The sequence below is a fragment of the Aotus nancymaae genome, unplaced genomic scaffold, assembly GCF_030222135.1.
Source record: "Aotus nancymaae isolate 86718 unplaced genomic scaffold, 86718_ANA_hifiasm-v0.15.2.pri h1tg000076l, whole genome shotgun sequence".
NCBI classification, from domain to species: domain Eukaryota; kingdom Metazoa; phylum Chordata; class Mammalia; order Primates; family Aotidae; genus Aotus; species Aotus nancymaae.
The window spans coordinates 8,154,311-8,167,969 of record NW_026988491.1 but is presented as its reverse complement, the minus strand read 5'-3'; the positions used below and the strand labels follow the sequence as shown (position 1 = coordinate 8,167,969).

The 13,659-nt window shown below is 46.7% G+C and overlaps 1 protein-coding gene across 4 annotated transcripts in view; it reads left to right on the top strand.

Annotated features, from left to right (window-relative positions):
• Positions 1-13,659, top strand: part of LARGE1 (LARGE xylosyl- and glucuronyltransferase 1) — a 626,458-nt gene that overhangs the window by 557,020 nt on the left and 55,779 nt on the right. For all 4 annotated transcript variants that reach the window (XM_064367950.1, XM_021669373.2, XM_021669372.2 and 1 more), the window contains one exon: positions 2,037-2,192. In XM_064367950.1, coding sequence (XP_064224020.1) covers positions 2,037-2,192 — 156 coding nt within the window. The remainder of the gene's footprint in view (positions 1-2,036; positions 2,193-13,659) is intronic.

Genomic DNA, 13,659 nt, shown 5'->3' with positions numbered 1-13,659 from the left:
TGGGAGGATCACTTGAGCCCAGGAGTTTGAGACCAGCCTGGGCAACATGGCAAAACCCTATATCTACAAAAAAGTACAAAAATTAGATGGGCATAGTGGCATGTGCCTGGTCCCAAATATTCAGGGGGCCGAGGTGGGAGGGTCACCTGAGCCCAGGAGGTCGAGGCTGCAGTGAGCCGAGAGTGCACTTTGTTATGACTGTGTCATAAACAAATTAATAGTCTAGAAATATTTTATTGCTTTTCCCAGATTTGTTTTTCTTGGGCATATCTTGTCTCTCCACCCAAATGTCCCCAAGGCCTTTTCTCTTGACTAGATGTTACAATGGACTCATAACTGTCATCCCAGGTTCCAGGTTTATGTCTTCCACCCTGCGACTTGCATCTTCCCCATTATAATCAGACTGATCTTTCTGAAACCTAGTTACGGATGTTCTTCCTCCTGAATTTCTGCAGTTCCTACAGTTTGAGTGCTGAGCATGGGTCTCTCAGGTCCAGGGCCTGACCCCACGACCCCACTACCACCCACACCTCCCCACATCTTTCCATCCCTTGTGTTCCAGCTAAAGCATTTGGGTTCTCATGTTCTAAATGAGCCACCCCACCCCACATGTCTTTCCTCTGCCCCAGGCCCTGTCTCCCTCAAACTCTAGCACAAGCATCTTCTTCTTTGATACTTCTCTGGTCATTCTTCAGCTCATATTTCTTCTTTTTTGTATTTTGAGTTGGAGTCTCACTCTGTCTCCCAGGCGGGAGTGCAGTCGCATGATCTCTGCTCACTGCAACTTCTGCCTCCCGGGTTCAAGTGATTTCTCGTGCCTCAGCCTCCTGAGTAGATGGGATTATAGGTGCCTGCCACCACACCCAGCTAATTTTTGTATTTTTAGTAGAGATGGGGTTTCGCCTGGTCTTGAACTCCTGACCTCAGGTGATCCACCCACCTCAGCCTCCCAAAGTGCTGAGATTACAGGCGTGAGCCACCATGCTTGGCTTCTCATTTCTTTTGATTCTCTCTCCATTATCACATTCGAATGACCTGTTTGTAGACACTTTTCCCCAACTGACCATGAGCATACCAAAGGAGGGCCCCAGTGTCCCAGGCCTCTGGCGACTTCCCAGCCCTGTGTACTCTAGGCACTCAGTAGTCAGAACCAGCATCTTTTGAGCACTTACCACATGCTAGGCATTATTTGCATGCTTCATAGGCATGAACTTGCTTATATTTCAAAAAGCTTTATGAGACACTGTATCATTCAACATCCTGGCTGTAGGCAGACACCACAGCAATTTGAACAGAGAATTTAATCTTTAAAAATAGTTATTAAGCATAAAGTGTTCAGTTGATTCAAGAAGCACTACCCTAGAGGTGAAGGAATGGGAGAAGAGGTGGAAATGATGAAAACCTGGGGCCAGGACTCAGACCTCTAGGATGGAGTCACCAGCCAATTCCAGAGGCAGCATCACTGGGCTGAGAAGCAGGGACTGCATAGCATGTTCTGAGTGTGGGGAAAACTGCAAAATGGATTTTTCCTGCTGCTACAGGAAAGAGTTGCCACTGCTGGGCTGGAAAAATGGGACTAGGGTGATGCCCACAAGGACAAGAAGCAACCAGAGGAGTGAGTGCCTTTCTCCTCTTCCAGACCCTTGATGTCCTAGTCATGCCCCTTCTGGGCAGCAGCTACTGGCAGCAGGTGGCCAAGCAGAAACGGGGTTTGCAGAGTCATGGTCTAAGCATCCCATCTTAGGGCGGAGAGATAACAATGTGATAACTGGCATAGATTATTCCCATTTCACAGATGAGGAAACAGAGGCACAGAGATTCAGTCACTTGTACGAGATTAAAGGACTACGTAGAGCAGAGTCAGGGTTTGATCCCATCTGACCTGGCCTCAGAGCCCTTTCTCGTAACCACTCTACCACAATGTTGAATGAGTGAACTAACAGACCCTCAAATCATGCTTAGCCCAGTGCTGAGCTGCAGCTTCCACATGCGTGAGGGTCCTCTCCCACCTGACTGCCTCCTTATCTCCCTGCCAGGTCATTCACTGGAACTCCCCCAAGAAGCTCCGGGTGAAGAACAAGCACGTGGAGTTTTTTCGCAACCTCTACCTGACCTTCCTGGAGTACGACGGCAATCTTCTGAGGCGGGAACTGTTTGGCTGCCCCAGTGAGGCTGATGTCAACAGTGAAAATGTAAGTGGCTCGCAAGGCTCACCAGGGAAGGGGCGGCTTCTCTACTCATCCAGCGAGGATGTCCCCCGTGCCGGGCTCTGTGTAGGGCAGGACCTAAATGAACATGATGTCATTGGTGGCATTGTGTCTGGTGGGGGAGACAGGTACACCAGCGGTTCCCTTGAAGGCTGATCCCTGTGGATGCAGATGAGGTACATTTGGCCCAGACGAGGTGGAGTCAGAAGTGAGCTTCTAAGCAGAGGGAACAATGAGCAAAACCGCCAGTGAATGAAAGATAAGTGTGTCTCATAGCCAGGAAACTCCAGCGTTTTTGTGGACATGATATCCACATGAGAGACCCAGGATTTGGTGTAGTCAGTGCATGGGGAAACACAAAAAGAGCTTTTCATGAGTAACTGGCTCCTTTAGGGGTCAGCATGGATGGGTAAAGACAGTGTTAGGCAGGTTCTAAGTCACCGCCATGGCTATAGGCTATGACAGCTGTTCCTGTTCCTTCACCTTTTATAATCTGTAATTTGTTCATATGTTGTGTCTCATTTGATCATAGAAACCCACCTTTTTTTTTTTTTTTTTTCTGAGAGGGAGTCTTGCTCAGTCACCAAGGCTGGAGTGCAGTGGTGCAATCTCAGCTCACTGCAACCTCCATTTCTCAGATTTAAGCGATTCTCCTGCCTCAGCCTTCCGAGTAGCTGAGATTATAGTTGTGCGCCACCACACCCAGCTAGTTTTTTGTATTTTTAGTAAAGATGGGGTTTCACTGTTTTAACCAGAATAGTGTTGATCTCCTGACCTTGTGATCTGCCCACCTCAGCCTCCCAAAGTGCTGGGATTACAGATGTGAACCACCGTGCCTGACCGAAACACACTTTGTAGAGTTGAATAAATTAAGGCACAGCGAGGTTAGGCAGGTTGCCTACAGTCTCGCAACAAACAAGGAGCAGCGTTGAGACTGACTGTCAGTTTTTTGTGAGATTGTGAAAAGAGGCACTTTAACAGAAAAAGCAGGGCATGTGGAGTCAGGCTGACCTGGGTTTGGCTTTAATTCCTTTCCGTAACTACCTGTGTGACCTCAGATAAGTGGCTCAACGTCTGTGCCTCACTTTCCTCAACTGTCAAATGGGGAATAAAAACTTTTGTGGGACTGGGTGCGGTGGCTCACACCTGTAATCTCAGCACTTTGGGAGGCTGAGGTGGGCGGATCACCTGAGGTTAGGAGTTCGAGACCAGCCTGGCCAACATGATGAAACCCTGTCTCCACTAAAAATACAAAGATTAGCCAGGTGTGGTGGCGGGCATTTATAATCCCAGCTACATGGGAGGCTGAGGCAGGAGAATCACTTGAACCTGGGAGGTGAAGGTGCAGTGAGCTGAGATCATGCCACTATACTCCAGCCTGGAAAACAGAGTGAGACTCTCTCTCAAAAAAAAGAAAGGAAAAAAACTTACATGGGGTTTTTGAAAGTAGCTGAGAAGTTGCATGCAAAGCACCTAGCTAGGTGCTGGCCCTGTGTTAGATGCTTAGTAAATATTTGCACTCTGCACTTTCCTTGACCCTTAGTATTAGACACAAGTATCTGGTTCATTCATTTAGGCAGCAAACATTTACTGAGGACCTTCTACTTATTCTGCACACTGAGTATTCATAGGTGAAAAAGGACTTTGGTTCCTGATCTCATGATATTTATATTCTGGTGGAGGAGACACAGTTAATTAACTAAACTATCAGAAAAGAAAGATCAGCCAGTGGTAGCTGCGACATCACAGTGTATTAGCGAGCAGCTGAGCAGCTCCATTGGTCTGAGGATTTCTATGAGGAGGTGACGTTAAATCTGAAACCTAAATGATATGAACAAGCTTGCCATAGAAGAGCAAGGGGAGCACATTCCAGGTGGAGGAAGTAGCTGGTGCAAAGGCCCCTGAGGAATGACAGGGTCAAGGTAGGAACAGAAGGATGGCCAGTGTGCCCAGGAGCTGGTGGACAGGGAGGGCTCAGGGAGGCAGGAGCCAGACTGGTAGGTTGTACATTGGGCTAAAGAGTCAGAATTTTAGGGCCAGGCACGGTGGCCCACGCCTGTAATCCTAGCACTTTGGGAGGCCGAGGTGGGTGGATCCCCTGAGGTCAGGATTTTGAGACTAGTCTGGCCAACAGGGCAAAACTCTGTCTTTACTAAAAATATAAAAAAATTAGTCCTATAATCCCAGCACTTTGGGAGGCCGAGGTGGGTGGATCACGAGGTCAAGAGATTGAGACCATCCTGGTCCACATGGTGAAACCCCGTCTCTACTAAACATATAAAAAATTAGCCAAGCATGGTGGCGCACGCCTGTAGTCCCAGCTAGTCGGGAGGCTGAGGCAGGAGAACTGCTTGAACCCAGGAGGCAGAGATTGCGGTGAGCCGAGATCGCGCCATTGCACTGCAGCCTGGGTAACAAGAGCGAAACTCCATCTCAAAAAAAAAAAAAAATTAGCTGGGCGTGGTGGCCCATGCCTGTAATGCCAGCTACTTGGGAGGCTGAGGCAGGAGAATCACTTGAACCCAGGAGGCAGAGGTTGCCGTGAGCCAAGATCATGCCCCTGCACTCCTGCATGGGCAACAAAGCAAGACCCCCTCTCAAAAAAAAAGTGTCAGAATTTTGATTTATTATTATTGTTGTTGTTGCTGTTTTTATGGTTATTTTGGATGTAGTGAGAATTCTTTTAGGCTCCCAATGGCAGGGAAGGGCACCTGTGGAAGGACCAGAGGCATGTGCTCACCTGGCCTTTTATGAGGATGGTCCTGGTCACAGTGCACCCCTGCTCCTCTGTTATTGGGTCCCCAAGTCAGAGTGGATCACCGCAGGCTCCGGGCTTCTCCCCATCACCCTAGCTGCCTTCTCAGCGTCTGCCCTGCCTCACATCTGGTGATAGAGGGGAAAAAACCATTAAACCTGTGAACTCTTTCAGATTCTAGGAAGCACTTAGAGGTTTCAGCAAACACTGTTCTTACGGTTTTTCCTTCAGTTCTGTTTGCTCGTATCAGTATTTGTCATCATCAAGATTTGAGTGCCCATGCGGCACATTTTTCCAAACATTAAATGGAAACTCTTCTCCTATCTCGTTTTTTTTCCCCACTTCATGGAGAGGGCTCCAGTAAAAAGCCTTGCAGGATGAAGCCGTCAGTAATCATCGCTATCGGTGTGCTCCCGTGCCATGCTGCTCAGTGTCATAAAAAATGGGGCTCCTTTTGTAAGTGACTAGCCAGCTTTTCTACCATCTCCTCCTGGGGGGATCATTGAAGTGAGGAAGTCATCGGTGGTCTTTCTTGGAATCTGTGACTATGTTTATTTGCTCAGTAAGAAGGTGTGAATGCTGGCCAGTTGCCAGGAGCCATTTAGAACACAGGAGTTGAACTTAGAGACTGGGCCCGCTCCTGTATGTAAGTGGCCTGCTGCTTAACAACTCTTAGAGATGCCAAGAGGAAGGTCTGTCCAGGCCCAGGAGGCTGATGAATGAGAGAGCAGCCTGCTCTAGGCAGTCCTCTCTCTCCCCTCTCCCTTGATCACTCTGCGTGGGCCACACCCACCTCCTTTTAGTGCCTTTCACATTCCAGGCTCACCACAAGACCTTCCTGCCTGCTGTTTCCATTGGTGGGAACGCCCTGTCCCTTTGTCAGACCAGCCTGGCCAACACAGCAAAACTCATATTTGTAGGGTGATGCTTTATTGTCAAGAGGGCCTTGCTCCATCAAAGAAAACTTCCAACTAAAGGAACCTCATCTTTTTAAAATGCAAAACCATTAAAATAGATCATTTTTAACCAATTTGGACAAGAAACCTTGCTGCTAAAGTATATGCCCTTCCTTTAGTAACCAAATACTAAACTCAGTTTAGTATTCAACTCAGTTTACAATTTTTGATGACTAAGGTTGCATTGAAAAGGCTGGAGGAAGTGAGGGGGTTGGCCAGAGGAGGAGAGATACTGTTTATCCGGGCAGGAAATGGCTCCAGACTATTCACTGCTTTTTATGCGGATTCCTTTCTGACAGCTGTCACTTTCTGTTTATCAGCTTCAGAACAACCCTTTCTGGGCTTGCCTCCTTGTTCCTTCTTTCCAAGGTAGCCAACATACCGCCCTTTCCAAAAAAAAGGTATTTAATTTAGAAAGACTGATGGTAAAAGAATGATCTGGGCCAGGTGTGGTAGCTCATACCTATAATCCCTGCACTTTTGGAGGCCAAAGCGGGTGGACCATCTGAGGTCAGGAGTTCAAGACCAGCCTGAATAACATGGTGTGAAACCCTGTCTCTACTAAAAATAGAAAAATTAGCTGGGCGTGGTGGCGGGCAAAATTATTCGAACCCCGGTGTTGCAGTGAGCTGAGATGGCGCCACTGCACTGCAGCCTGGGCAACCAGAGTGAAACTCCATCTCAAAAAAATAAAAAATGATCTGTTGTTAATGTTAAAAGCTACAACATCCACAAAGTAAAAAAATAAAAATAGATAAAAAGACTGGACACCAATGAATTTTTGAACGTATATGAAATTATAAGTCAGCAGCCATTGTCTCCATCCCCTGTCCACAGCAGACATCACTAATTGATGACTGCATTATTCCCCTAGGCCCAACTCCATTATCCTCCCCAAGACAGCACTCTGAGTAATCAGTATGGATCTCCTAGCCTCCTAGTGATAGCAGGGAACCAAAGCCTGCTGGGTATCCCTAGGATAGGTATTAGTCACTCTGGTCTCTTCTGCATGAGCACAGCTCTTTGTGCTGTTCCAAGACCTTTCTCTGCTTGCTTCTAGCTTTTGGGAGTTGGAAATTTTCTGCAGGGAAAGAAAGAGAAACAGAAATACAACTTTAATCTTCACCACAAAGGTAGGGAGGCATTAGGAGTCACATTTCACAGATAAGGAAAGGAAGCCTTCAAAGAAATGATTGACTTGTTCAAAGCCATACAACTCCTAAGTCCTGGGGCCAAGATTAGAAACCAGGTCTACCTAACTCTAAAGCAACAAGACAAAGAAGTGCTTCCCAAATGAATGTAGCTGTGTATGTCATATTAATATAATAGGAACTTACATTATTGCATATATCCAGGTTATTCCACAATTCTCCTAATGGTTATACAGATACAGTTTTCTTACTCTTTCACTAACCCTTCAAGGTAGTGACTGTTATCTCCATTTTATACAGAAGGAAATAGAGGCTCAAACAAGTGAATACACAGAACAGGTTGGTGGCAGAGCTGAAGCCATTATCAAGCCCTGATTCATACTTGAGTGGTCTCTCTACAACTATTTAAAATACTCTCCTATCTAAAATTGCAATGCCTGCCCCATATCCCAGCGCTTCCTCTCTCCAGGGCTCCTTCATTTTTCTCCATAGTACTTATCACTAATATATTCATGATTTATTTATTTTTGTTGATTATGTCTCTACCCACTAGAATGTAAGCTCTGTGACTACAGGGCTTTTTATCTGTTTTATTCATCAGTATATCTTCATTAGAGAGTGCCTGGCACCTGATACATGCTCAGTAAATCTTGTTGAACAAATGAACTAGAACTAGTCCTTTTCTTTTTTTTTTTTTTAGACAGAGTCTTGCTCTGTCGCTGCCCAGGCTGGAGTACAGTGGCACGATCTCAGCTCACTGCAACCTCCACCTCCTGGGTTCAAGCAATTCTCTGCCTCAGTCTCCTGAGTAGCTGGGATTACAGGTGCCTGCCACCACGCCCAGCTAAGTTTTTTGTATCTTTAGTAGAGACGGGGTTTCACCATCATGGCTGTGCTGGTCTTGAACTCCTGACCTCATGATCCACCCACCTTGGCCTCCCAAAGTGCTGGGATTATAGGCATGAGCTACCATGCCCAGCCAACAAGTCCTTTTCTTGAAGCATTTGTGGTGTGCCAGAAACATCCCCCCACTTTAAAAATTTGGCACAAGCTGGGCGTGGTATCTCATACCTGTAATCCCAGCACTTTGAGAAGCTGAGGCAGAAAGATCACTTGAGCCCCAGGAGTTTGAGACCAACCCAGGCAACATAGTAAGATCTCGTCTCTTTTGAAAAATAAGCAAAACACACATGCCTTGTGGTCCTGGCTACTCAGAAGGTTGAGGTAGGAGGATCACTTGAGCCTGGGAGGTCAAGGCTGCAGTGAGTCAAGGTGGCATGACCCCACTCTGGTCTGGGTGACAGAACAAGACCCTATGGCCCTAGACCAGATCTTTGACTTTAGGCATACCTCTAGCCTTACATGAACCTCAGTTTTCCCATCTGTACAATGGTCAGTAAATGAACCTACACAGGCTACTTGAGGAGAGTTAAAGGGGCTAAAGTATTCAAAGTGCTATACAACCTAGGCAATTATTGCCACGAGTATTTTCCAGAAAGCCTGCCTTGGATACCCACTCTGTCAACTGCTGTGAGATCACTGCGTCACCTCTGAAATGAAGAAGGCTTCTAAGCTCACGTCTCTCACCCTGTGAAGGTGATGGGCCACGCTCCCCAACACTAAGCCCACGAAGAGGAAAAGACAACAGCATCACCTCGATTGGAAGTTAAAAATAAGACACATACAAACAGATTCTATAAACGCTTTATGGCGTCACCCTGCAAGGCAATGCCAAGAAACAGATGGCTCTGTGGAAACAGCTGTATCTCAGAAAATCCCTGGAGAAAGCCCGGAATGCATTCCTGCCCTCACGTGCGGGCCACACGTTGCCAGCTCTTCAGTCACGCAGCAGGCAGCAGAGCCCAGGACAGACAGCACCCAGAATCCTGAGACAGGCTGGGCTGCTCACAGCCAATCTCCACGGACCCTGCAGGAATGTGTTAAGCTCCAGAGAGAGGGTGTGAAGGGAAGAGGAGCTGTGAGATCAAGAGACTCAGTGGACACAAGTCTGGGCCACAGTTTCCCCTTGTGGCCTGGCTGCTTCGATCCTGTTCAGCTCCAGCTTACAGAGCCCCGTTTCACCACTCTAGGTGCTGGTTGCCATCTCTCTGCACTTGCCGGCTGCTGGGCCTCCCTTGGCTATACAGCAGCTCCCGTGCTTCCTCTTCTTTCTGCTGGATCTCCCTCTCTCAAGTGGCGTCTCTTACTGGTGCGATTGGTAAGAAAGCATCCCTGTAATGAGGCTGCCTCATGTGAAATCCCAGTACCGCCAGCTGTGGGACTTCAGGTGATCTGCTTAAACTCCCTGTACCTCAGTTTTCTCATCTGTAAGATGGAAATCAATTATTCAGACCTGATAGACTTAAGAGGAATAAATAAGGTAAGACAAGCCAGGAGCTTAGAGCAATGTGGTAGATGGCAAAGGCCCCCAGAATGAAGGTTTGTATTACGATTGCCTTGTGTGTGCGATTAGTGACTGGCTTCATTGCCTCTCCTTCTAGACCATAGCAACAATATAAGTGCAGAAACGGGAGCTCACTCCCCATTCCTAGCACAAGATTTGGCATAAAATAAGAGCCTCTGAATTGTTTGTGGTGCATGGATTAATACTGATAACTGGGAGGGAGGAGGCCGAGCCTTTTTCTTTTTTATCCCCTCCAAGTGTAGGTCAGGGGTGGGCAGACCCTCTCTGAACCTTCGCTGAAGAGTCCTGAATACAGCCCCCTACATCCTGTAAGAGAATGAAAATGACCCATGGTTTCGTTTTCTTAGTAAAAAATGCTTTGACTTCCTGGAACTTGTTGATTAATACACACAGCGGACAAGGGAGGTCATGAGCCATTTCTGTCTGTCTGTGTGGCTTAATAAAATGTAAGTGCTTTGTGGAAACCACAAAGGGACAAGCTTAGGTTAGGTTTCCGGAGACCAGAGTTGGAGTCCAAGCTTCTCTGAGTACCTCGTGCTCTCATCTGTCAACTGAGGGCCCTAAGGGTAGCCTTGCCTGACTCTTACAAGTACTGGGGAGGAGCAAAAATGAAATAAGTGGTTATGAAGCCACCAAAAAGTCAAAGCGCAAAGCAACATGCTCGAGTGGTAATTTACCCATCGGTGATTTCACACGTTGTCCCAAGACATCAGAAGGAGGGGTGTCACAGGAAGAAAGAAACAGTGGCCTCCGAGACGCCTTATTTGGTTCATTGTACTGTCTCCATCACTTACAGGCTACAAGCGTTCAGGTGTGCCGGTTAAGGTAGCACAAACAGCTGTAATGTGGCTCAACCTGCTGGAAGTTTATTACTTGCAGAAAGTCCAAATGGGTGTTCATGATTGGCAGGTAGCTTTTCTGCAGGTTGAAGGACCCAGGCTCCTTTCTTCTAGTGGCTCTGCCCACCAAAGGACCCCAGCCTGCTCTACAGAGAAAAGAAAGTGAGCAAGGCTTATGCCTGAGCGAGGCTTGAGAGTGATGTCTGTACTACCTAGAGCCCTTCTGGACTCCACTGGCCAGAGCTCTATCACAGAATTATTCTTAACTGCAAGGAGACCAGAAATACAGCCTAGCTCTGTGCCCAGGAAGAGAGGAGAATCTGGATATTGGTGAGCACGGGATGTTTCTGCCACCGTGGGAAATACATGTGTTGAGTCCTCTGCAGTCACAGAATCATCTAACATTAGAACTAGAAAAAAGCCCAGAGGCTGACCAACTAGGCATTATAGTGACTTGGTTACATGCAAGAATTCAGAGGAAATACACCTGGGTTTGAATCTCTGCTGCTCTGTTCGTGCATTGTGTAACATTGAGCAGTGGCTAAACCTTTCAGATGATGGATGTCTTCATCTACTGCACAGGACTAAGAGTGGTTCCCAATCTGTAGAGTTGGTGTAAGTGTTACATGAGAAAGAAACTGCAAAGCCCTCCCCACTTTACCTGGCCCAGTGAGTGCATGATCCTTGAGAGTCACTTTATGAAGCCTAAACCCTTTGTCTCACTATTCGTAGACGTGACTTTCTCAAGTTCACATATAAAATGAGTGTCAGAGACAGTCGGTTCTTGCTTTCAGTTAACCCCATAATCTCCCTCCTTATTTTGCCCAACTATGAACAGAAGTCTCTAAGGCCAGAGCCCAGGGATATACTTGTTCTCCCTCTGGATCCTTGGGCATAACCAGCCATCATTTCTGGCAGCTGAAAAGGTCAATCTAGGCCACTGTCCTTAAGGATGAGGAGAAATAAATGCGAACTGCTTAAAGGGGTCATTTTCCCTTGAGTCCAGATCTCCCTGTGCCTCAGCTGGCTGTCCAAAGAAGCAATTTAGCAAATGCATTTTACCTCAGGAGAAATCTGTCTTTTGTTTCTGTGCCTCCCTTGTCAGGAACCCTCTGTTCCCTATGGCAGTGGCCAGAGAGCAGAGTACAGTAGCATTCAGACCCCATTAATGAAATACTCCCTCTGGCCCTGTGGCTCTCGCCCAAACCCTGGGTGAAAAGGAAGCAGTTTCTTTTTTTTTCTTTTTTTTGAGATGGAGTCTTGCTTCATAGCCCAGGCTGGAGTGCAGTGGCACAATCTCAACTCACTGCAACCTCTTCCTCCTGAGTTGAAGCTGATCTCCTGCCTCAGCCTCCTGTGTAACTAGGATTACAGGCGCTTACCACCACGTCCAGCTAACTTTTGTGTTTTTAGTAGAGACTGAGTTTTGCTATGTTGGCCAGGCTGGTCTTGAACTCCTGACCTCAGGTGATCTGCCCACCTCGGCCTCCCAGTGTGCTGGGATTACAGGAGTGAGCCACTGCACCTGGCCAAGGAGGCAGTTTCTAAACTGCTAGAGTCTTCCCCTTGAGATAACATCAGCCACAAAGGAATAAGTAAGCCTAGCTTCGAATTTGAAGGGGTACATAATATAATCATAAACACTTTGCTTTGGTTTGTGTAGCACTTTACAGTTTACAAAGCACTTTTACATGCATTAGCTAATTTGAGAAAATCGCAGAGAATTAGTTAACTATAGAAAAGTTTAAGAAGCCAATAAAATTCATCTGTGAATCCACTCAGAAAATCTTTGTTAACATTGTAATGTGTTTCCTTCTATTTTTGAGTGGTTTTTTTTTTCCATTTTGTGTTTTTCCTGCATTGGGACCAGACTTTTTCATGCCCTGCTTCATTCACAGAACATTATGTCTTCTACCATCTCATCTGATGCTCACATCCATCCCCTGGGAAGAAGTAATTGTGTTGTGAAATGTCCCTGGTTTGAGGTTGGAAGACTGGATTCCTGTCCCGGACTGCTTCTCGCTTGCTGAAGCAGATTACTGAAAGCTCCTAAGCCTTAGTTTCCTTTTTTTGTACAACAGAGATGTGTGCTGAAGGATTAAATTGATGAAGCAATGCACCTGAAAACATTTAGCATTGCGCCTGTCACATAGTAGGTATGCAGATCATATTAGCTGGATCAAGGTGCAAAGCACCACATAGATGAGAAATGAGCTTGAAACTTCAAGAATGGCATCTGGTTGGCCCAGAGTCCTGTGGACAGGTATGTCTGACAGCATACCTGAATTTCTGCAATACACACTGTGGTTGGTAAATGACAATATTCCCTAGATAATACCCTGTAAACACTGCGAGGGCTACAGGTGAGCCTGGAATGTGGAAGCCACCGAATCCTATTATTGGTTCCATGATGTTTAGAGCTGGAGGTGGCCTCTTCCCAGGACTGCCCTAGTCAGTCCCACTAGGGCAAGGTGTACTTTGGAAGTTCTGCAAGCACCTCCGTTGATCTGTGCTCCCTCTCCTAACATTGCAGGGACTGAGCACATCCAGCAGAGGCTTGCTGAATATCCAAGATGGATAACATCAACCACGCGGTCCGCAATAAGCAAACCTAGATTAGAATTTGAAAAGGTACATGATATAATCATAACCACATTGCTTAGGTTTCTGTAGCACTTAAGAGCTTACAAAACACTTTACATGCATTAGCACATTTGAGAAAATTGCAGGGAATTAATTAACTACAGAAAAGTATAAAGAAGCCAATAAAATTCATCTGTGAATCCACCACTCAGGAAATCTTCATTAACATTGGATATAGAACCTGGATATTTTAGGTTCAGGTTCAGATGGTTCAGAAATGAAGGGGATACAGCTCCTGCTGTTAGGAACTCACCATATGGATGCTTTTTGGAAAGTGATCCTGGAGCCATTTACCTTTGGGAAAATGTCTTTTCCCCCAACTCAAGGGTATGTACTTGTGTGTGCATATAAGGGGTAGAAGAGGCCAGGCGCGGTGGCTCACGCCTGTAATCCCAGTGCTTTTGGAGGCCGAGGCAGGAGGATCATCTGAGGTCAGGAGTGCAAAACCAACCTGGCCAACATGGTGAGACCCCGTCTCTACTGAAAACACAAAAATTAGCTGGGCATGGTGATGAGTGCCTGTAATCCCAGTTACTCAGGAGGCTGAGGCAGGAGAATCGCTTGTCCCTGGCGAGGTGAAGGTTGCAGTGAGCCGAGATCGTGCCACTGCCCTCCAGCCTGGGCAACAGAGCAAGACTCCATCTCAATCAATCAACCAATCAGTCAATAAAGGGGATGAGAAA